Genomic DNA, 24,902 nt, shown 5'->3' with positions numbered 1-24,902 from the left:
GTTATTCACGTGTTCTCCTCGATATCAGAAATAGATACCGGCCCTAAATTTTCCGAACTGGCCCAGTGGTATTAAAATCGGGATTTTTTTAAAGCATTCATGAAGCACGAACCTGAATCTACTACTGAATCTACAGTTTTTTTTTTCATTTCAAGATTTTGACAATATTTGAGAATATTGAGAATATTTGAGATTATTGAGAATTTGAGAATTTATTCTCAAATATTAGGCCCTGCATTAAGGCATTCCAAAGCGAAAAAGTGACATCTAGCGCCATCTACATCCTGTTGAAGTTTTCGATGCAGAAGTAACTTCAATGAATTTCTGTGTAGCGGAAATCGAAGCTACACAGGTGATATTGGGCTCAAACGAAAGCTGAAGGTTTAAAGTTTTTTTCAGTGTTGACGCGTCGAAGTTGTGAGCGTTACACCCACCGATGTCAGTTCCTTTGTAAATAATAAAGGGATTTGCGTCACACTTTTGTCATTGAAAGTCCAATAATTCGTGATACAATTATTAAACGTAAAGCTTGTGCACATCTCCAGCTGGTCGACAAAGACAATACCTTTGTATTGAAAACAATTCAAAGGAAAGCTACGTACAGTGCATGCATACGTTGAGGTCATCTATGTGCGCACATAACACGTATGAATGCAGTAAACTCGTTGTCCATTTCACATTGGATTTGACTATTCGGACGCGCGTGCGAATAGCCATTCCACTCTGTTGACTCTGTTTTAGACTTTTCGCACGCGCGTGCGAATAGCCATTTCACGTTGGATTTGACTATTCGGACGCGCGTGCGAATAGACATTTCACATTGGATTTGACTATTCGCACGCATTAAAATTTTTCTACCAAGTCAAAATGATAATTTTTTGAATAAAACCTCCTATCAAGCATTTTTTTTACAGAAGACAAATTTCTTGGATTTAATTCTGTTGTTAGAAACAAAGGTTTCCTCCAGTTGCAATCGGATAATTGCACATACACATTTTCAACAGCATTGAAACGAAGAGGAACTGATAGTAGTGTGAGAGCGAAAACTGAATTCAACGAAAGAAAGAAGATGATAAGAATGAGATGAAAGATCTGGGTTGGATTCTTTATCACGGTCGGACTAACTCGAAGCTGCATAACTGTACTCGTAGTTCAGTGCATTGAATAGAACTGAAAATGTTTTAAGTAAAAAAAGAAAAGTGGATGTAGTGTAGTATCTTAGTACACATTATGAATTTATACACGTGTATTTATGGAATACATTTATCAAAAATTAGGAATTAATTACGCGCGTGCGAATAGCATCAGCCTTGTTTAAAAATGTGTTTTGATTGTATAATATACAATGCATATTGTAGCAGTAGAGTGTGTTTTTTGATCAGCTGGTTCAGTTCAGCTGTTGCTGATTCTGCACAAGCTTTACGTTTAATAATTGTATGAATCTTGGGCATCATTGTTGCATTTGAATGAGTTTCGAAGAGTCGAAGTCAAAAGTAAAAATAGCAGAAGAGGCTCCACTTAGATTGCTTCCGTCTAACTATTCTGTTCCCAACCAAAAACAAACATTTTATTTATAAAAAATGTAATAAATTTATATTTTTCTCTTCGTACGCCTCACACGTAAACAGTTTATTACAGTGAAGTGTTCTCTTCACACTAAGTTTTTCTTTTATACAAATTTTACATTATGTCATGTACGTTGACCACATCATCGTTATCATTATTGTTCGGTTTCAATGGGTCGCTGGTTTGTCTTTTTTCAGAAAAAAGATTTGCGAATGGATGGTAATGGAATAAATGAATTTAAATGCATTTTACATCTTGAAGTCCTAAGGCTTATAGTTTTTGGAAACGAAAATCGGGGATTCCTCTTTTAGTGAGAGCAGGGCTCAGTTAAAGTTTTTCTTTTTTAATTTGTAGGGCGTTCATTAAATGTCATTGGTCCAGTTGTTGCTGCTGCTGTTGTTGTTGTTGTTGTTGTTGTTGCTGCTGCTGCTGCTGCTGCTGCTGTAATTGTTGTTGTAGCTGTTGTTGGATCTGTTGTTGAATTTGTTGATCGATCGATTGTGCCTGACTTTGCGATGGATCCTGCATGGGTGATTGCAACACGACCGTACTAGTGGTGCCATCTGGTGAACTTGTCGTAACTAGTTGCGGCAGTTGTATCTGAACAGGTAATGTGGTATTATCACTCGTTGGAACCTGAAATCGGCAAGCAAGAACCAAGGATCAATATTTGCAATTTCTCGCATCTATTCTCTCGTATTGCAACTTGACGAAATGAAGTGACTGTTATCGATAAAACGTATGACTTACGTGTATTGTAACGCCCGGCAGGCAAATCGTTTGACTTTCTGGTTGCATAGGTAATGGAGTCAGTAAATCATTGCTGGACGTTGTATTGTCTGAATTTTGAGTATTTGCATCGACGGACGTTGATGACAGTGAAGACGCAGCCGCTTGTGCATTCATTTCCTCTTTGAGTCGTTTCGTTGCATGAGACTTGGCATGTTTTCGCAGATGGTCTTTTCGATAAAATCCCTTTCCACATTCGCCGCAAATCTGAAACGAAAATGGACAACGTTAAACGGGACACGAACAGCCACAACGAGCTTTCGTTTCTTTTACCTCATTTTTAAAGCCAGAGTGAATGACGAAATGCAAATTCAAATGCTCTTTTCTCTTGAACCCCTTCATGCACACGCTGCAAATGTATGGTCGTTCCGGACTGTGTCCCAGTTTATGTCTTTCCAGATGCTCTTTTCGCTTCAGACCCGCACCGCACAGATCGCAAATGTACCGGCGTTCGATTTTATGAACCGTCAAATGTTGCTCCAAATTAGACTTATCCGGATACGCCATCTGGCACTCCGGACAGCAAAACAATATCGTGCCGTCTAATGCAGTGGCAATGTGCACTTGACCCGGTTTCGGTGCTTTCACTTTTGGCGGCTTCTTTTTGTATTTTCGTTTTTTCTTCACCTTGCCGGTAGCGTCCGTTTCGACCGTTTCACCAACTTCGATTTTCTCTTGCGAATTGTCCGATCCTTCAACGCCGTTCAGAGGCGAATTTTCAATTTGAGACTCTCGCTTTATGGTATCGGGATTGAAACGCAGAAATTGCTGGAGGTTGATTATGCCTTGTCTTGAGAAATATTCGGTCAGATCCGTTGCCTGACCTTGTACCGCGTTGGTTGTCCACACCTGTGGCTCTTGTTTTATTGTGATCGTATTCAGGTCTCTATAAATTGGAACGACGAGAAATTAGTTTTGCGATTCCAGAAAAACGCCCCACGTTACTGTCACAATTACCTGGTATCCATACCGTCTCTGTTATCGATTTGAGTATTGTCATTATTGGTACTTTGTTGCTGTTGATGCTGCTGCTGTTGCTGCTGTAATTGACCGGTTTGAGCTGCAAATAATTGTAAGTCTTGTGGTTGAATCGCTGCCAGTACGGTAACACCTTCCGGCAGTCCATGATTCGACAACAATTCGCCGTCATGTGGAACAGCCACTGTTAGAACGGTCGGTTGCTGGAAGCCTTGTATCGGTATTTGCATGGGACTCATTTGAAATTTCGGCGATGGTTGAATTTGATTTGGATTGAGTACTTGGATTTGTACCGTCTGCTGGACATCGCCCGGCTTATCACCCGGCATCGTTATCGGAAGTATAAGTGTTTGTGCCTGCTGTAGACTTGTATTGTTATTTGTTTGCTGGGTTTGATGGAGTGTTGTGCTACCATCGTATTGGCGTAGGAATTGCACGTTTCCATCGGCCCCAGACACCAGACTGACAACCTGATAAGTTGGTTGGGGAGTTTGTAATGCAATTTCGATAAAATTTCATGTTTTTAGTATCACTAACCTGGCCATCTGCTGTGGTGATATTCTGCGCAAATTTCGCCGCAGTAAATTGATGGAGCGATGCATTTGGTGGAATAGTCGTGAATTGGTTGAATGGGGAGAAGTTCATTTTTTGAAACTGGAAAACAATGAAAAATTACGGTAAGTAATGCGAAACGCTTTGGACAGGCTGATCAAAATAACAACACAACGCACACGCATCTATGAACATTGTTCTATCTTGTTACAAATCTCTCAAATCTCGAATCTTTCAATAGGCCGGGGAACCTTCACGCTAACAGAACATTTCCACTCTGTGTTACAGTCTGAAAACAACCAAAAAAAAACTCGTCGAAACGTCTTTTAGCTGGTTCGTACTTTAGTGTCTTTTGCTTATATTGACATCCTACAGAAGCTCATAAAGATTCGATGATAGTTTCTCGGTGAGCCTAACTATCATTTAAATAAGATAATGAAAACAAATGAAGTAAAAGATTTCTGAAATCAATCTCTGAAAATCTTCGAACAAATGAAGTAATAGATCAGATAGTAAAACTGTTAATATGCTTGTCGTCTGTGACAAGGTTAACTAAAATCCGTAAAAGTCTGGACGCACCAGTCTCCGAACATGTACCAGTAGTCAGACGCCTCTCGTGTTATTAATCCTGCATCGAAAATAGGGTGGGTCGTATTTTCATTTTGTTTTTATTTTAAAAGGCCTGGCCCCAGGCTGTACTCAGAATTGACCAAGGAATCCGAAACAGCAAAAAAAAAAATAAATTCATTTTTCCCTTGCCTCTAGGCTGATTTTTGATTTTTGGGGTAGTAGCATGAAATTGCACACAATGTTGACAGATATCTCTGGCAGTTGGGAACAGAAGACATTGCTGCTAACTGTAGTGAATAGCTGAGGAGTCTAGCTATGAAATCCCATAAGAACGTTGTTTATCTTCGCCCTCACTCGGGCAGGGTAACTCTGTCAGTGTTCCCAACTAAGACTTTTCGACCAAAAATTTCAACTTTATTTGCAAACAAAATCGACAAATCACGACATAATACATCGTGTGAGGTATGTCTGAACAGGTAATCTCATAGAGAATCCATTGCAGAGACGTTTTTTGAAAACAAGTTGAAAAAACTCACAGGAGCTTTGTTTTTGAAGCCCAAAGTTGGCAATTTTTTGTTAGAATGAAAACGTGATGAGGGCCTATTTTTGGAATTCAGTTAAAACGCAAGGCTGATTCAGCAGTTGCCAAAACCGTTCGAAATGGTGGAAAAATTTGGTTTTCGGACGTTCGTAGTTTTTGGAAATTTTTGGCAAAAAATTTCTAAAAATAGGTCCTGTGCCAAATAGAGTACTACTTTGTGCCAAAATTTGTTCGATACACTGTCCAATTTCAGTACCCTATTTAGAGTACCACTCTTTCTTGAAGGCGTTGGGGCGACTGAATCTTCATTTTATTGTGGCAGTCAAGCCATAATTAATATGCTTGAAACTTACTTCGAATTCTGAAAGATTAAAACGGGCTGTACCGTTAAACTATGGTTTTAAATGGAATAAGACATCTTCCAGTTAAAATAATTTTCCACAGTCGATTAACGTTGATATTGAGGATTCTAGATTGTGTACAGAACTAAAATAAATCGACTGTAAACGCACAAAATGCACAGAAATCTCTATCCTAATTTATCGCTACATTAAGACGCAGAAAAATTACTGGTAAATTAACTGTCTCATTAAATTTAGTCGAAATAGGTGTTCAGAACTTCCATAGAATTTTGATTCAACTTTTTCGCTCGGACCGTAGACAATTGTGAACAGCTGAATCATTTGAAATTTTTACATAGTTTTGAAGGATAGACTACATTTCTACACTGTCAATGTCGTTAGGAACGATATTATCGTTTTCTGAAGGGTAATATCGTTCATCAAACGATAATATCGTTCGATAACTTTTCACCCAGGATGATAATATCGTCTAAAATGTGAAATTTTCAAAGGTTGTTTGGACGATATTATCTTTTTACCAGACAACATTTTAAAAGTTAACATTTTGGAAGATGAAATTTTTTCGAACGATTCACTACTCTACAAAAGGTAGATAAAAAATTGCTGCAGATATGAGTTCAAAAACCTATAGGTGTTTCTCCCTCCTGATTCTAAATCCCGAAAAAAAAAAATTTCTAGGACGTCTGGATCAGGAGCTAGACCCAGTTCTAAGTCAAATAAGAATTCCATTGGTGTGAGAGAGACAAAAATGTTTGTCTCGCTCACACCAATGGAATTCCGATTCAACTGAAAATATAGGTCTAGGTTCCAGACGTCCTAGAAATTTATTTTTTCTGGATTTATAATCAGGTGGGAAAAATACCCATAGGTTTTCGAACTCGTAACTGGTACGTACGGGGTGTCGAGAGGAAACGATATTATCGTTCCAAAAACCTGACGGTTTGACCGTAATGACCCACCACCATTTTTGAACTCACATCAATCAAATTATCGTTGTCATCCATATCGGGAAGCTGAGATTCAAAATCCATAAACAGGCAATTTGATGAACAATGTCAACGTTAAATTAATGGAAAAATCTGATGAACTACACTGAGCTGTCTTCAGCCACTATTCCATTGACAAAATGTTCAGTTGAGCAAATCAAATATTCTGGCCGATTTTTCATCTATTTCACGTTGCTTATTTTATCAAACATTTGAACTTATTTTCTATTTTAATTTTTCTGTTCATATCACATCAATTGTCTCTCATCACAATAAATCGCACGTTCTCATTTCATTCCGAAATATTATACTTTGACGAAAACTAATTTAGCATACACTGGTAACGAATAAGAAATTATTTTCTTTCTTTTGGTTAAAATGTATAAGAGCAACAACAACAAATAAAAGAGTTATGACGGTAGTTTGTATGTGCGACTGACCCAAAACTTAAAAGGTATAACATTTAACTGTTAAATATAAATTCTTGTTTGTTTGTTGCTTCTCTTTTAGGTTACACTCTCAGTGAAAATTCGAGTAATTCCAAAGGACAGTCCATAGTCGTGATGGTACGATTAATTTGCAGAGAGTAATTAGCGAAAATCATATTAAAACTTGTGCAGAAAGTCAGGAAATTGTCGACAATCTGGTAGAGTAAATAATGTAAACTGATTGACTTGTGGTCGAACTCTATTGTTTCGTTGTCGATTGGCTTTAGAGCTTTAGATAGAAGAAATCAATGTGTGCTGTTCACTTTCAATATGGATCAGTAGATCACACAGCATAACTGATCAATCGAAATGGAAAAAGAAACTTTACAAAGCAAAGAGCTTTAGGAGCTGAAATCTTTTTTTTTTATAAAATTACAGTTCATTTACCGATCAAACAGACAACTCACATACGAACATAATACATCTCGTTATTCATTTCAATTATATATATAGTCGAATGAATGGAAAAAGTTTCTCTTTTTAATGTGTGATAAATACATAACCAGTTCTTTGATCGTCTTGTTGATTGATCCATTGATCAACAAGAACTTGGTTCCAAAAATTCTCAAAATCGATAGAATTCAGCACAGAACCCGATTTTTGTATATATGACGAAACCGAAGTTTTTTTTTGCAGAATTTTTCAATTTTCGTACATAAATTTGCAACGGAACAAAATGTGCCACAACAGCGAAATAATGTTGGTCGTAGCACATTAATGACCCCTATAATGAGCAAAATAGAAAGTGAATTTTATCTTGTTTTGTATCAACGTAATACATGGTACCAAAGTAATGGAAATAAGTCGAGGAATATTATTCAGTTGGTTTACGTGTTGGTTGAATTTTAATATTCGAAAAGAAAAATCGACAATTTTCGCTAATTTCATTTAAATTGAATCGACAGGAATGTTTGTGTCGTCATCGCTATTTAATCGATTTCATGAGAAAACAATTAAAACTCAAGAGATCCAATGTATATAACATTCTTGGCTCAACAAACAAATTTTTAACCAAAAGTTAACTTCAAACGCGACACCAATAAAATCACAATTTCGCACATTTTCCATCCGAAAAAAAGCCCACAAATTAGTATCAATCGTGGTTCAATGTTCCATTTCCTTCTTCTTTTTTTTTATTTCTTTCCACCTTTTTTAAGAAGAAAAAGTAGGAGATTTTTCAGCCACCTTTACGAACTTTTCGTATTTCTTAATAATGAAAAAAAAAGCTTCAAGTTCACACTTAACCGTTTTCCTACCTCTAACCTGAGGTGGAGCAATATAAACTGATCGTGTGATATTTCAGAAATATTATTCAGTGGTCGACCAACATATTAAGCACAACATCACAGCAAAACACTCTCTATACCATCAAAAGTTCGTAAAGTGGTTTCTATACTCTTGTAATGTTACAAAGAAACAAACAAAAAAAAACCTTCACGAGGAGAGTTAAATGTTCTGCTTCTCATATAACGCTTTAATCGCTTGTGATCATAAGAACGGGTAATAACAAAAATATACTACGTTGTTGAAGCGGCTATCATCCGTCTTACTGGTATTGTTTACTTCAATTGTGTGGGTTTTTCTGTGCAATATTCAACACGCATACACACACACCTGTCCCCAGGTATACACAATAATAGTAAAGATCACAACGCTCACATGAGTATCATTGTGTATGCACAACACACCTGAATTTATTCGTGGCTTTTATTGATGTTTGTGTTGTGCCTACACCAAGCGAATTAAATTTCTTTTGAAACAATATCGGTGCATGTGAAAGACATAAATTTTGATCTTTTGTTCGGTGGATCGGTGTTGGTTAGGAGAAATGCTGATTTCGCCTTAGTAAACCGAAGCACGGAATGAAAAAAAAAAACTTTCGAGTAAAATGGTAAAATCTTATGCGACTGAAGAAATTTAGAAAGTGTACAGAGAGAGCGCGCGTATTACGAATGAATGTGTGAATCACCTGGTGATACAAAAATTAATTGAACTGTTTGGACGTTGCGACTTTAGGTATATGTTTCGTTCACATATAGAATTCGCGTACGTTTACGCAATCCGAGTGTTTCTTATTAATTTCGTGAGAAATCACTGCAGCGAACACAAAGTGTGTACAAAAACAAAGATGAATATTTGTTCATAATGATCGAAGATGTTGATAAAAATATTTATACATTCGTGTTCTTCTAGTGTGTGCAGCAGTGTGTCCTTAGCCTAGTTAATGCCAGCATTAAAAAATAATTTTTTTTTCCAACAAAATTATAATTTCATTCCAATCTTTTCGTAGATCACATAAACTATTCAATTGTATGACATGGATAACCTACATTATTGCAGAAAATGCTTGAAGAAGAAACGATCACTGTTTCGATGTAACAAGAAAATAAGACGCTGGCAACAAAATAGAAAATCGAATTGTTGTTGTCTTTTTACAGAAATAAAACCAACTTTGCACGAACGATCGTGCAAGTGGTCATGAATCGCACGAAGTCCTTGATAATCAAACAGAATTTATGTTCGTTTCAATCGTTATGAACCGATCATTAGATGCTTACATAAATCTGTTTCTTCCTTTCGACCATTTCCAGTCCACAACGGTTAGGTGAAAACGAAAGCTCATTTTGTACGAAAATCTTGACAGTCAGAGGCAGTGAAATTTCAGCATGAATTTGGTTCAGCTGTTTATCAGTTGATCCACACATACAATCAAAACTGTTTATACTGTTGAAGCTGTTACACGCACGAGCGCGGTAGTGGTAAGACCCTATAAAGACGTGATTGTTTGTGTGGATCAGCTGAAAAACAGCTGAAACAAATTCATGCTGAAATTTCACTGCCTCTTACTGTAAGCTCTTAAACAAATTAGGAGGATGTAGGACATCACACAATTGTTAGTTCATTCATAACAAGTCGACGAATGTCGAACAGAATTTGCAAGGTTTTTGTGGACTTCAAATGCATAGTTTATGCTATTTATATCGAATCGTTAGTAAGTTTGGAAATACCGGATAACCTTGCTAATAACATGGTATAATTAATCAGTTTGAAAAAGAATTGACTCACAACTTTGCAAGCGAAAAAAAAACTGTAACAAGTGCTTTAGTTTAGTGAATAATTTCTAGTCGACATTGATACATTCGAAGCGCCTCATTAATATTTTCAATTAATATTCTATTGAAAAGCCACAAAATAAAAAAAAAAACAGGGACACGAAAATGAGGGAAATTCAGTTTTTTTTTTTTCGATGAATATGTATGCGCCCATAGGTTTTTTTCCATTGAAAATTTAATAAATTTTTTTCGAGAATTTCTCACCACACACTGTCGTTGTGACAAATAAATTTGAAATTGGCAAGACATGTGCCAAATATCGTTACATATTCAAACAAAATATTATTCTACACAATTTTCTCGTCGTTTCATTCGTGATATTTGGCACGCAGCGCATTATTTTTGCATATACATTTGCGAAAGGGTCGCCAGTTTAGAAATTAAAACAATTTTTCAGCTGAATCTGGTCGAATGCTATAGCAAGGATGTAGTATGGAGAGCCTTATTTTTCGTTTAAAGATCACTGACGAATCTTCAAAATTACAAATTTTTTGTTGGAGCCGCGGTCCAATTGAATACTGTTTTATTAACATGGTGATGGACTTTTGAGATGTTTAGATAGTAATATCCCAAACAAGGTTCCACAAAAACTTTTGAGTTTCAATGGAACCATGCACTGCACCGGAACCATGAACTGCACCGGAACCATGCACTGCACCGGAACCATGCACTGCACCGGAGCCATGCACTGCACCGGAACCATGCACTGCACCGGAACCCATGGCACTGAGGTTAAGAAGTGAGTGGCGGAGAACTGATGTTGCAATCGAGAAAGGAAATCTTTAATAGTAATGGTTAAATTGATCCCACGGGTGTGACAGAAGCTGGTAACGACTCTTAGAAGTTTAAAAAGTACGATTTTCACAATTTCTTGAGGAAAATCTTTGGAGATACTTGCTGTGATTAGTCATCGACATGGTGTTTGTACAAAGTACTGTTGAATCGGTTGTCATCTTGAACAGTTTCAAACGCTCATACGGTTCGTAGAGATCGTTTAAAAAAAATATTTTCTGATTTAGTACCATACATGTCCATCTATTGGTATGACTAATTACGGCATGTATGACCCATTAATCCACAAGATGACCTCTTTCAATAATCGTAGTCTCTAAAGTTCTTTACCAGGTTGCCCAACAATCATGTGACCAGTTTGTTTCAGTACAATTACTATTAGAACTGGAAACCAATGCAAACCCAATCGGTTCACTACCACACACTTTGTAGCGTGAGTACCCTGAGTTCCGGAACACCGAATGGTGTGAACCTTGTTTAGGGCTCAGATCCAATGTGTAATCATGTTAATAAAACTTCATCCAACCGCACAGTGAGAGTTAAACATCCAGTGAAAATTGGCTTCCTCTTGACTTTATGCATTTGCAAGTAAAAGAGACCATTAACCTCACACAACCATTTTCATTAATCAAATTCAACCGAGAGTAGTGTCTCTACCACTTCAATTACATTCATAACTATTACTTCATCGTACCATTACGTATATTGTGCACATTGCATGCCATAAACAAACAATAACTGCAGCACAGCATGTACTTATTAACCAGCGAAAATATTATGAACTCATTCATCAAATACGACTCGAACAATTTGACAAAAAAGAGAAGAATGAAAAAACGGGTGGACACTGTAAATGTGTACATGAATACATTTAATAGATTCGAGTGGTGCTTAACGGAATACAACCGGATCTTTATTAATTTAGCACAGACGTCAGCATAATAGCAATTTTCGTGAATTTTTGAAATATTTCACTTCAAAATATATAACTTTAAACTCGTTTTGAGATGACAAATTCGCTGTGGTTGATACATATATGTGTAAAAATGCCTTTCAAATGTATTGATGGCGATTATATTCGTTTGGTTATACAATCAACAAGTATGTGACCAGTCAAGACCATTATTTGTCTAGCAAAACTATTATTAATATTCGTCGTTATACGCATATTAGTAAACGGAACTGAAGAAAAGCAATTATTTGTATTGATGTCATCGGTAGAATGGTTAAAACATCATTTCGTGCATGATTATGGATTGGAAGCACGTATGGTAGTAAAATAAAATAAAATCTGATGGCTTCATCCACCATTCAGTTGAGAAGGCCGTTACGAATATTCCTTATCCTGATGAATTTTAAAGCATCCCGACGACATCCAACTGTCCATTTGTTTGTCTTGTTTCTCGTTACATTTCAGCGCTGCTGTCGCCAACACATCTTAATGCATAACATAAACTTAACTAATAATATGGCTGTTGCCATGTCTCTCGTTGGTATATTGTGTTCTTAAAATTCACATATACAACATTCAAACGCGAACGATAAACGTTAATTTATGCAATTTTCAACAAAATAATATTGTAAAGTTGTATGACCCACTTTCCATTCCTTCAAAGAGCAATATAATGTTTAAACGAATAAAAAGTTATTGTTTCAGCAAAAGCCAACTTGTTGAACGAGCAACAAGTAGTTAATGCTGAAGAATAATATATAAACGGATTTTGTCTTAGAGAACTAGGCTTGGAGCAATTACCGATAATCCCACCAAAACCTCAAAAGAGGAAAAGGCGACGCTAGTCTTGCAAAAATTTTACTTCCAAAACATTTGATATCAGTTTTGGTGACGTATTCTACGCCTAAACGTAATCAATTTAAACAAGAAAATATGTCAACGAGAATTTTACCGATGAGATTTTACAACGAAAATTTTACAAAAAATTGCGTCACAAGTGGCAGATGATTATTGTCGTTTGAGGGGTTTCATCAGCATCTGCCACCTGTGACGCATTTTTTTGTAAAATTTTCGTTGTAAAGTCTCATCGGTAAAATTCTTGTCAACATATTTTCTTGTTAAAATTTTCTTGTTTAAAATTGATGTCAAATGTTTTGGAAGTTTAACTTTTACAGTACCAGCGTTACGTTTTCCTCTTTTGAGGTTTTTGAGGGATATCAGCTGTTTTGGAAGTTTTGCGTAATGCTTAGAGTTAAGCAAGCTCTACAAGTGACACTTTATCCCAAGTCTACATACCGTACAGTTGCAGTGGGCTTTTTTTAGTTCAGAACATTCATACATTTTCAAGTCTTTACAGTCAGTTCCCAGTCAATTCACTTATAATATTTTGCGCCAAGTTATCATACACTGGGAATCACTTAAAGCACGTCGGTACGTCGATGGACATTGAAAACTCTGTTAAATGATCTAAAATTGTATTTTCTTATGGTGAACATGCCGTATAGCCAAAAATATCTCAAAAATACTAATTTTCAAGATTGCCGCCATTTTATTGAAATGCAGGAAAAAGTTATTCGCCAATGAAACTCTATGATTACCAATTTACGGCAACTATGTATGTGTCATATACGAGGGGTGACGCACTTCCATTTAATCCATTAAATCCAAAAAAAAAATTTAGTTTTACCGAAATAATTAGGCTACCCACCTGAAGAATTTGTAAAGTAATTGCGAAAAATAGATTTGCACGATCCCCAGCTCGTTTAAGTACTCGTGAGGTATAGGAAAACATTTTTTGTTAAAAATGGTAGTAAATTTATTTAATCCATTTAATCCACTTTACACCAAAAACTCCTAAAAGTGGATTTTTTCGCTCTTTAACATTGTAGTATAAGTTGTAGTACGTGGTTCGATCGAAATCAACAATTTTTAAGACTTTTACAGTATTTGGTAAAATGAACTTTTTTCCTATTTAATCCATTTAATCCAATTTTTATTCCATTTAATCCATTAAATCCATTAAATCCATTAAATCCATTTAATCCATTTAATCCATTTAATCAATTTAATCCATTAAATCCATTAAATCCATTTAATCCATTTAATCCATTTAATCTAGAAGTGAGTCACCCCTCGGTCATATAGGCTTAAATACAATAAATACATAAAATTAAAAGAATTTGTTGGACATTCTAACCTCAAACCCTAAAACGATACCTGAAACTTGAAATTCCAAAATGTTCCACACATTTTGCGAAGAAACAAATTTTTCAAATTCATAATTTCGCGCACATTTTATATGAAGCATGGCAACACTGATCTACTACATACACCGTCATTATAGCTGTCATATTTTTGTCATATAAATGAAATAATGGCTTTCATATAAGTGTGTTTTTTGGAAATGTTCATAAAAATGTTTTAATTTACATAAATTAAGTGAAATTTACAGAAATTAATTTATGAAATGTTCGCCTATATTCCTTAGTTCTCCCGTTGCTTGGTGTCTTGTCTTTTTTAGGGAAGTCGAACTAGCGTCACAAACCTCCGCTATCCCTTCGGTTTATGATATTACTTTGTTGAAATACAATTCGACTAAAATGTGATTCAGTAAACCAATTTCGGATACAATGTTGGATGTTGGATACCGTAATATGTAAAATTGGTCACCAATACGGATTCAATTATCAGCATCGATGTCGATAATGAAATCAATGTGATTTTATGATTGAAAATAAAGAAGGAAATCGAAGTTGACTTTCCCGACCCTGACGTTGTACGCACGAAGTAAACTTAAACAATACTAGTGAAATTTTGCCGAAGGCATACCTGTAGCAGGGCCTACTTTTTAGAAACTTTTAGAGAAAATCGAGAAAATCAAGAAGCTTCGAGAAATTCAAGAAACTTCGAGAAATATTTCTTTAATTTCTCAAAGTTTCTCGATTTTCTTGAATTAGAGAAATTTCAAGAAATTCCAAAAAATTCAAGAAATTCGAGAAACTTCGAGAAATTCAAGAAATTAGTTTCCAAAAAGTAGGCCCTGCTGTAGGGCGTGGAAATATAAGGACGTACAATACTGGCACCACCTCCGTTCAAGAGAACGTGATGATTCTAAAAGATTTCGTGTGACGCAGTGTGACGGAGTCAAAAATTCAGTAAAGTAGCGTGACGTTATTTGTGTATGACTCCTTAACTCCATCGAATGTGTTATGTTATGGTCGCATATATCGCAAAGATGTAAGCGAGCATAACCTGGCCTTAAGACTTTGAGGCATCGTGCCAGTTTATTTGACACACTTCTCCGCACTTGTATCAAAATGAATGGCAGTTGTGTTGATGGCATCTCAATTTAATAGTTATGAAACAACGATCGTATGAACACTAGATGTCGATTGTCAACGCGATGCGAAGCCGAGAATGACAAAACATTGTGTGCGATAAAAAGCTTTACAAATCCTTTAACACACTAGTGCGATAAAATACGTTCATATGGTATTGCACACAGGCGGCGCAAGTATCGAATGCGTTCCCTACAATGCATAATTTCAATTTTCAGAGAACGAGTAGTTGAACAAATGAAACAGAAAATAAATTTTCTGAGAGCATCGTTTCGTTAGTTAGACCCTTCAAACTTACCATTTTAAATGTTCCGAATTTGTCTAGTTGTTAATCGCAAACAGTCGAGTATGTATGCAACACGTTTCATCACATTTCGCTAAATTGAAAACAACTTCGCAGTCACTGACCTCAGATCAACAATGAAATTACAAACAAGCAATTTAATTATATCAAAACATTAGATCAGCTGTTCATCTGTAATTTCCCCGTAAAACTTTTTCATTCAATGAATAAATACGGAAAACTAATATTATAAAAAAAATGTAGCTCATTCCACCGGGATTCCACGTGAATCTCTCCTCCGTTTCTCTTATCCAAACAACCTGCAAAAATGAAATGTTCCAAACAAAGTGGGGATCGGTGTCTTGTAAACATTCGTTCTCGTGCAGAGGGATAGTTTGTATAGAATAGTTAACACATAAAACTGCGAAAAAGAAAAATGACAAGCATTTTACCGAAACACACGTGTGTATACTGTCTCAGGAGAAATTCTATATTGAATGGATGTTAATTTCAATTATATCAACAGGGGGATCAGTTGAGCGCCACGTAATTAATGACACGAAAATGGTATTGGTGCTGGTAGATATATTGGATAATTGCTAATCTGAACGGGAAGAAAGGCACAACCGAACGCAACGAACTCGTATAATTTAGTAAAATAGAAGGAGCATATTACGTTGCATGTATACCAATACCAGTACCATATACATTGTGTAGCCACTGAAACATTACGTTTTTTTTTTGAAATGCATCAAACGTGCTGATCAATTGAATTTAATAATGCGGCCGTTAAATAATCCACATAAATATTTGGTCAGGTTGTCCGGGTTCATTACCCTCCAGCTACATACACTTAACACTGTATATTCCTCCATACATATAGGCGTTCCGCAGGCCATTTCAATAAAACTAAATCGTTTCCAACGTTGAAAATACGAGAAAGAAATAATTTATTATGGACAAGACATCGTGAAACTTCAGTTAATTATGCATGTATTCGAGCAATGGGCATAAATTAAATTTTTTTTTCCGTTGAAAGAACATCACCGATGACACGTGTGTGTCCAGTCCAGCCAGTATACGGTTGGAAATATTTTATATTTACTAAAGAAATGCTCAAACTAAATTCAAAATCATCACACACTGGTCACGCACATATTCTGTTCCAGTGAATTCTTTTAATAATCGCGACGATACGTATAGTATATAGAGATGCAATGATGCAACGGTAAACCAGCACCTTTTAACGATTCGCTTTTCAGCGTCACTATACATTTAACCCTACCAGAACAATTCACCCTACCCCAAAATGTATACCCTACCACATGTTATACGTAAAATCTGGTAGGGTAAAGACGAATACACAGAGACAGAGAACATAGAACACAAGCACTCGTGTCATGGTATACAAAGCGGACAAACAGTGCCAAATACAATTTGGTTCGAGCATCCGACCGGTGTGTTGTTGGATTTAAAATTTGTTACGTTTACGTTTGTGCCGTTGTGCGCAATGTGTATAATGCAAGTTAGAAATGAACGTTGGAAAGAATTTTTTGTGGATGTTGTGGTTCTAGGAACACATGCACTCCAATGATCAGCTTTATTTCACGAATTTTGTTTACTTAGAGCGGCAATATTTTGTCGATACCCTGAGCTGTTTATGTTATTCGTCGTTTAGAAATGATTATACAGTCGGCGACTCTCAAATATGTTATGAATTTTGTGTCAGCTGTTTTTCAGCTGATCCATTCATACAAACTGTAGTGTTCTTATGTCTTTAAACGGTTTTACCAGTACCAGTACCAGTACGCGCGTGTGTGCACCTATTTAATCCGTATAAACAATCGTAAACACTTGTCTGCGGATCAGCTGAAACAAAATGTGTCACTTATTTGAGAGCCGCCGACAGTAGACTCGATGGTAACATTTTATAGAATGTTTGACGAGTCTGTGACAAAAAGCAGGGAAGTCAATTTCTGAAAAAACTGAAAATTGCGGAATTAAACTAGGCATATCGCATGTAGTCTTCGGGCATGTACCAGTAGTTGGACACATGTTGTTCTTTCATTCATAAAAACGTTTATCAATGAAAGAACAATGGGTGTCCGACTACTGGAAATACAATTTTTATTTCGATTCCTCAATCACTGCCCTCTCGACAGATAGATAAATTCGAGTAATGGAGGATCCATGGAACTTTTGTTTCCTACCCCCCAGCCAAGAAGAATTCAAATACTGGAATCTCCCAGTTTTCAATAAGCAGTCGCTAAGGTGCTTTCCATCTAAAGATGACAGAGCCGAATTACGACTCACTAAAGTTCAAAACTTAACCGCAGCTACACGTAGCAACGCGAGGTAAACCAAATTAAAATTGTTCTTTTGTTCTTCTGTCAACTTTGGTCTCCTCCACATGTGTAACTGCAGTAAAGCCAGTGTAAAAGAGGCAAAGCCTAAGGATGTGAACACAGGTCTCAGTTGCTGGACTATAAGAACAGATAGGATCTATTGACCTATCTATTCTGTGGATCGTTAAAGTCACTGTAGTCTAACAACTGAGACACTGAAGAAAACATTAAATGGAAGTGTAGAGAGACAATCTCTAATTTCACAAAGATGCTTTGGAGTGAAAACAACCGCAATGTTTGCGGAATATTTTCAAAATCTGCCAACATACACCACTCAATCTAAATGGAAAGCTAACCCTTCCCTCACAGAACGCCACATGAATACCATGAATTACTATAAATAATTTATTAAAATTTACCTGACATGTATACTCATGTGATGTTAAAGTGAAAGGAAATTGAATCAAAGTCAAAGAATCTTTAGAACATTTTCATTTGGCGTATAAGTATGGTAAGAAATTAACTGGAAAATTGTCTTTGATCTTTAAATGGAAGTAAAATTTTGTAATATCCTTGAATTATTAATAATTCTATAGAATCGACTAGCGACAAGGCAGTAATTACGTGTAGGTATGTGTTATGTGTGAGACATGACATGTAAAATTTCAACCGACGAGTTCTATAAACTTTGATGTTTGTCCGCCATTTTACGAGCTTGAACATTAGAATTTTGTTTTTGTTTTCTTTTTTTTTTCATTCATTTAAATTTAGATAACTTAATCGCCTTTATTGATGTAATTCCAGTGTACACCACTGAATAAGAACATCGAAACTTACGAAAAAATTGATAAGCTTAACAGATAAATACGCCGTGCGTTCTACATTCCAATAAAATAAACAGAATTTAATAATCGTAGAGGTTGACACAAATATTTTTTTTCAATATAATGCAACGAAAAATGAACAAAAATAAAATCCCATGCAACGTTTGGTGTGGTGGGTGAAAATCAGGAAAGGGAAAATGCAAGAAGTATTTAGACCCCTCTACAACACCATTTCGATTTCCTCCACTATTCGGTGCACACACCAAGCACACCGACATATAATAATGTTTCAAAGAGAACGAGCATCCCCCCTAACCCCCACCATACAATATTTTTCCACACAGAAAATATTCTCTATCAAACAGCACACGAGATTCAATTTTCGTTGAGGGATATCTTATATTTTAACCGCACCAGCCAGTGTACCGAACACCATAATATTTTCATTTCTCAATCAGTTTTCCGACACATATTTTACGACAATCCATTGACATAATTGACGGTATTTTAGTGAAGAATTTAATGCATTTTTTTTGGTGTGTGCAACTCACCTTTTTGTTTTAGAAATTTTTCGTACAAAGAACACTCCACCACTTCGCAATAATTATATTACTAAAATGCACCAGTTTATGATCCGTTTTCACTTGATTCACATGACCGTCGAACGAATATCGTAATTAAATAAAAATTATAATTTTTAATCGGGTGATTACAATCAACCGTAATTGTCGCGGAGAGAAAGCGTCTACAAATTCTATTAGACTTTTTCAGAAAATGTAATCATGGGCGAACTGCCATTTACAATGTAGTTATTCTTCGTTTTGTTGTTTTCAGTACGCTGTACATTTCTCACCATATAAACAGACTGCGTTCATCTGTCATGCGTTCATTTCGTAAAAGTTTCTTTTGCGGATTTTTTTTTGAAAAGTTGATTGGATGGTTGTTATGGGTTAATTGTTATTTTAAATACTGTCCACGACCTCACGTGCCTGCAATAAGACAGATTTTTGATGAGGAGCGTTCTCTCGTTAGAATAGTGAGTTATTTTGGCACTGGAATCTGCCAAAAACATATTGTCTAGTGTCGTCTCGAAATGATTCTATTGCAATGCTCTCTTACCTCGTTTCGTATTTGAAATGATTATTTAGGAATCGGATCAATGGACTGTTATTCAGGGCTGGACTAGATACCAAAAGACGCTCCTGTGAAATGTAGGTTAAAGTACTTACAGTGAAAAAAAGGCTTCAACAACTTCAAAAAGTTCTACTGAAATACTACAATTATTTCCAAATTGGCTCTTATGGCCACTCCGGACCTGCTACTATTCCATTCAATGGACTACTATTCCATTCAATGGACTACTATTCCATTCAATGGACTACTATCCCATTCAATGGACTACCATTCCATTCAATGGACTACTATTCCATTCAATGGACTACTATTCCATTCAATGGACTACTATTCCATTCAATGGACTACTATCCCATTCAATGGACTACCATTCCATTCAATGGACTACTATCCCATTCAATGGACTACTATTCCATTCAATGGACTACTATTCCATTCAATGCAATTCACAAAAAATCTTGCAGTAAAGGAAGCTGTTTGTGCCAAGATGACTCTCAGCATATTTTATGACTGAGTCCGTTGTTCACTAAAAGTAGGTTACGTAAGGACGGAATTAGGAAATTTGCTGGTTCAGATAACTTTCGCTTCATTGTCTTTCCTCACTCAAGTTTCCACTAAAATTATTTTGCTTCCAAACATACCTCTTCTGTCTAGTGTGTTATTCCATCCTTAGTTCCACAGTGTTACTTAATACACCGTGCGAAGCGTTCTAAAGAGTTCTTTAACAGTTTGACGTTGTTGCAACGTATCTTCTGCAGTCGTTGGTTTCTTTTCAGTATGTTCCCTGTCGACTCATTCGCTTAACAATCAAACAGCACTGCGATTTTGGATAGGCACAATTTTCGGAAATAATTTATAGATCTCGTGGGCATACAAATGTACGATACAGTCGCATTTGAATCAACTTTTTCAGCGTTTAACTTTAAACATGGAATTATAACACAAAGTAATAAATGATGCCGACAATGATAACAGTTGTCACTGCCATGCCACCGAGCAGCACATATTTATCTTCATGAATTCGTCGTTCGATCAGTTTCATTGTGTGATTTGATAGGCCTAAAGTGTTTCCAATATCCAGAATTCGTTTATGGGCTCCCTTCAGTGTGTCCCGCTGCGAATGGAGACTGCCGAGAACGTTCTGGCCTGAAATTTTAGAATGCGACAACGTTAACGTTTATCTGATGAGATGGGATAACAATTAGTTCTACGCCTCCGTTGGTAGCCTCACAAGTTCGGGAATGAAAAGCGATTCAAATTAATTCAACAAAATTATTTTCGACCTGCAATTCTACTTCCGACCCAAACTCGGTTTTGACTGTTCAACGTAAATTGCAACTGAACTCACCGGTCATCAACATTTCATCAATCCCCCGATGTGCATTGTTCATGGAATTATGCTGCTGCAGCGAATAATCCAAATCGATTGTAGTATCAGCATTTGAAGTGAATCGCCGGTTCAACAATTGTTCTCGATCCTGTATCTCCGTTTCCCGTTTCTGTTTCTTTTGTTGCCAATTTTGTAGGGCACTCTGCTCATTGAACCATTAACAAATTAACGAAATAAGATCGTCGCTGCTAAGATAGAATCAAAATGAACCTGTAAATGTCTTATGTCGTACTTCAGTTGGTCCACTCTCATTTTGGCATTGGATCTTTGGGACACAGGCACTTTAAATACAAGAACGTCTAGTCTATCACAATTCCTAAAATTGATGGAAATTCATTTACAGTTGTCATAGATGAGATAAGAGAAAGTTCATCGAGTCCTTACGCATTCACAGTTGCAATTTTTGTTGATATTGTGTTTTCTACGAAAATCGAATCAACTTTCGGATTGTTAAGCTCTTGGAAACATTGATGGGTTTCCTGTATGATACGATTGGTTTCATGATATAACTGCTCCATTTTTGGTCTATTGTTTCGACTGTTTCTGACAAATTTAAATTTATTTAATGTTTGGACAATTCAACGAAATTTTTTTCTAATCAAAACGTCACAACTTTACACGTCTGTCTTATTCGCCTTGGTATCCTCATTCTGTCCATTCATAATGGCTCCCTCTGTTATTGTAGTTACTGACTGTTTCCATACAACTACCATCAAGCGCATAATTTAAAACGACTATCGGCGACCGACATAGAAAATAAAGGCAAGTTATTAGTCAGACTGTATTGGCTATCAGGGGCTGTATTGGACAAGAGTCTTCTCATGTCTTTTAATATCTCTACGATAAAGACTGTCTTGGGTCAGACCACGGCAAAGTAAAACCAGACAGGATCATTTGATTTGACTATCTATTTCTTGCTTTGACATTCTAAAAATGAAATGCTCCTGCCTGGTTTTACTCTGTCGTGGTCAGACACAATCTATAACGTAGAAATATTGGAAGATATTAGAAGACCTCGAAGACTCTTGTCCAATACAGTACCGCGAATGTATACCATGGCTCTAGCTCTTGCCTTTGGCTTAAGACCTCAAAAATTTGGAATCATTATTTACTATTCCATCATGCAATCATGACAATGCTGTTTCTTGTGGAAAACACTTAAGGAATTGGCAACTATTTGACCTACCCCATTCCACCACTCCTCCCCATCAGAGCTTGTTTTTGTAAATTTTTATTCTAATTGGCCATTCAGAGAGCGACGTATGGGCAACGTAAAGTGTCAAAATTGACATTAGAACAAAAGAATTCGCTAAATGGCCAGTAAAAAAGTTCGAAAAGTTCTAAAGAAATTCGGGAAAAATGTCAGGATTTTTTCGGAAATTTTCCGATTTTTTCAGAATTTCCAGAATTAAACCCCACCTCCATATTCTTCCTTAAAGCTTCGAACGTTTGCGCAGACTGTAATCATAGGGGGAACATTAAATCTCTGTGTAATGCACAGTGTGCATACTTCCTTTCAACAGTTTCAGCATTCGTGTTCCAATGACTCAAATTGCATCAAAAGCAAAGCTTCAATACTCTCTCATCCATCCTAGTCTTAGCATTAAATCGGCAATCTTTAACAAGAAGCCTAAATAAGTCGAACGATTTTCTATCGTTGGTTGTGGTGTAACTAGCGATGGCGATTGTTTGTAACCGGCTGCTTCTGATTTACTGTCCACTTTCAAAGAATCAGATCACGGTAAAGGGTAGACAAAATTCTTTAGTGATTCCAAGGACGACTAATTCGAACATGCATTCAATAGTAAATCCATTCCGGGTTATAAATGATTGTGATACGTCACGTAGTAGTTAGTAAGTCCAGTGAGTATTAGACTCCTACAGACCGAGATCTTTACCATAGGATTACTCACACAACTACAGCTATCCCTCATTAGAATGGACTTTTTCGTTTTTCAATCTAATTGATTAGAGAACTTTAGCAAATCACACAATAATGACAAAACCAATAATTTCCAACAATAACGAAAACGATATTGACACGGAAAAATTTTATCATTGTGAATGAGGCGGGATGGGTAAATATGTTCACAAATCATGGTGTTATGTGGTGGCAGAATTCAAACTTCTTTCATTTTGTGTTTAAAATTTTTGAATCCGGTTGATTTGACATTTTCAAATGAAAGTCACACAGAGGATATAAGCGTTTCATGTGAAAATGATAAATTTATATGAATCTCTCGATAGACGTTAGCGTTGACAATAAGTGAATTTCGAATTTTTATGAATAAGCACCTCCAACTAGGGAGAACTTATAAATATAAAATTGAATCCTTGTGAAATAAAATCGCTGATTTAGCCTATCGGTTTAATCAATGGGAATTTTTGAAAAAAATAAGAAAGACAAACGAGAGGAAACAGCACTAGTCTTCAGTTTTAGGACGTGTGCTGAGAAAATCACTTTTCTGTTGAGGTAGAAACAACGATTTATGCACAGGACAACTGAAATAGACAAACGCCCAAATGAATCAAGACTCGAATTTATGCTCCAGTAGATCCAGTAATCCAGTATAGCTCCAGCAATCCAGTATATTTGAGTATATCCACTATATTGTCTATAAATGTGTTGACAGAATCGTCATATAGTTGATTGTTTATTTAATTTAGAATTTTTGTCTACAACGTGCGTCTCTGAACAAACATAGATTTATTGAAATCTGTAGACTAGAACATTCTGAAGCTAGTGGAAATGAGATGGAAAAATTAGCTTGCCTTTTGACGACACAATTTACAGAACAAGTTGTGCTGTGGTGAGCATAACCTCACAAACAGCACGTGGAGCACATGCTCACCCGAAACACATTTTTTTTTCAGGTAACTCCCTTTACCATTCAAATAGACCAGAGGATGCGATTTTATATTTGTCTCAAGTGGTTTATGAAACAATAGCATGGGACAAATATAAAATCGCACCCTCTGATTGGTTGCGCAATTTTTGATTCTCAATAATAATTGTCTTACAACTGGAAATTTTGAGCCATAAATAAGAAGTTAAAAAAGATTGTCCACATAACAGATTTTTATGTAAGTACACCCGCTACTCATAAAATTCACCAGCAGTCACCAGCACTGCAAATGAGGTATCAATGGAAAGCTTAGATAATGTAAGTTACAACTAGCATATTAGGTTCACATTAAGCGTCATCAGTACCAGCCCAGACCTGTCAAACGTTCACACAGATTTTGAAAATTTTTGTTGTACATTTTTTACAACATCTATCAATGAATCTAATGAAACTAGACATTCCCCGAAAGTATTTGAACTCAGCTTTCCAATGAGCCCACTCTCACCCGGAACGATCGCCAAAAAATTAGGTTAAAAAACACCCTTTTTCCATCTTCGGATATCTTCAGCCAGGAACCAAGTGTAGCTCGAGACTGTGTGATGCCTGTTTTGAGGTCTACTGGCAAATGCCTTTCAAACCATGTGTATATTCATCCCAGACGAAATAATACCACTTTTTCACTGCTATTATTTCACCTAGATAGATAAATATCTTTATCTGTCTAGAACGATAATCTCGAGCTTATCCCTCTGGGGAGTTTTTGTTTATCTCGATATATCTGTTCTCGACAGATAAAATATGATATGCACCTATTGCCAGACTGTTATTTTGACGTGTAGGCATTATGACCCACGCCTTCGGCTAGGGCAATAATGTCCTACACGTCAAAATACCAATCTTGGCAACAGGTGCATAATATATATAAAGCTGAATATCTGCTTTTAAGATAGTTGTCCGGTGCACAAATTATATTTTTCTACTTCAATTTAATTTCTGTTAAAGTACTATTATAAGTACTAAAGAAGTATTTTGAATTCTGCCACCACATAACAC

The 24,902-nt window shown here is 36.3% G+C and overlaps 2 protein-coding genes across 3 annotated transcripts; both read right to left on the bottom strand.

The window, feature by feature from the left end:
- Window positions 1-1,669: 1,669 nt before the first annotated feature.
- LOC119074541 (transcription factor Sp1-like) lies at window positions 1,670-19,291 on the bottom strand. Of its 2 annotated transcripts, XM_037180708.1 has the most exons (7): window positions 7,980-8,114; window positions 6,336-6,681; window positions 3,871-3,987; window positions 3,313-3,803; window positions 2,629-3,241; window positions 2,317-2,562; window positions 1,670-2,202 (listed from the first exon to the last, which is right to left on the bottom strand). In XM_037180708.1, the coding sequence occupies exons 2-7, from the start codon at window positions 6,387-6,389 to the stop codon at window positions 1,936-1,938; spliced, it is 1,788 nt and encodes a 595-aa protein (XP_037036603.1). In that variant the 5' UTR covers window positions 6,390-6,681; window positions 7,980-8,114; the 3' UTR covers window positions 1,670-1,935. The 2 variants fall into 2 exon arrangements, with proteins under 2 accessions (XP_037036603.1, XP_037036604.1); XM_037180709.1 differs by lacking the exons at window positions 6,336-6,681; window positions 7,980-8,114 and adding an exon at window positions 19,031-19,291.
- A 1,152-nt stretch (window positions 19,292-20,443) lies between these two features.
- On the bottom strand, window positions 20,444-21,646 carry LOC119074540 (probable Golgi SNAP receptor complex member 2). The gene is made up of 4 exons (XM_037180707.1): window positions 21,388-21,646; window positions 21,214-21,319; window positions 20,962-21,145; window positions 20,444-20,759 (listed from the first exon to the last, which is right to left on the bottom strand). The coding sequence occupies exons 1-4, from the start codon at window positions 21,519-21,521 to the stop codon at window positions 20,548-20,550; spliced, it is 636 nt and encodes a 211-aa protein (XP_037036602.1). The 5' UTR covers window positions 21,522-21,646; the 3' UTR covers window positions 20,444-20,547.
- Between the last annotated feature and the right edge of the window lie 3,256 nt (window positions 21,647-24,902).

The sequence above is a fragment of the Bradysia coprophila genome, unplaced genomic scaffold, assembly GCF_014529535.1.
Source record: "Bradysia coprophila strain Holo2 unplaced genomic scaffold, BU_Bcop_v1 contig_151, whole genome shotgun sequence".
In the NCBI taxonomy this organism is placed as follows: Eukaryota; Metazoa; Arthropoda; class Insecta; order Diptera; family Sciaridae; genus Bradysia; species Bradysia coprophila.
Note: the sequence above shows the minus strand (reverse complement) of the source record. Positions and strands in the feature narration are given on the sequence as shown.

Bases quoted from the DNA above. Each gene is read 5' to 3' on its own strand.
- LOC119074540 (XM_037180707.1), bottom strand. From the start codon at position 21,521: ATGGAGCAGTTATATCATGAAACCAATCGTATCATACAGGAAACCCAT. The intron at 21,320-21,387 runs GTAAGGACTCGA...CATCAATTTTAG, and splicing joins AAAATTGCAACTGTGAATGC to GAATTGTGATAGACTAGACG. The intron at 20,760-20,961 runs GTGAGTTCAGTT...CTAAAATTTCAG, and splicing joins TGATGAAATGTTGATGACCG to GCCAGAACGTTCTCGGCAGT.
- LOC119074541 (XM_037180708.1), bottom strand. From the start codon at position 6,389: ATGGATTTTGAATCTCAGCTTCCCGATATGGATGACAACGATAATTTG. The intron at 3,988-6,335 runs GTGAGTTCAAAA...ATTGTTTTCCAG, and splicing joins ACAACGATAATTTGATTGAT to TTTCAAAAAATGAACTTCTC. The intron at 3,804-3,870 runs GTTAGTGATACT...CCAACTTATCAG, and splicing joins TCACCACAGCAGATGGCCAG to GTTGTCAGTCTGGTGTCTGG.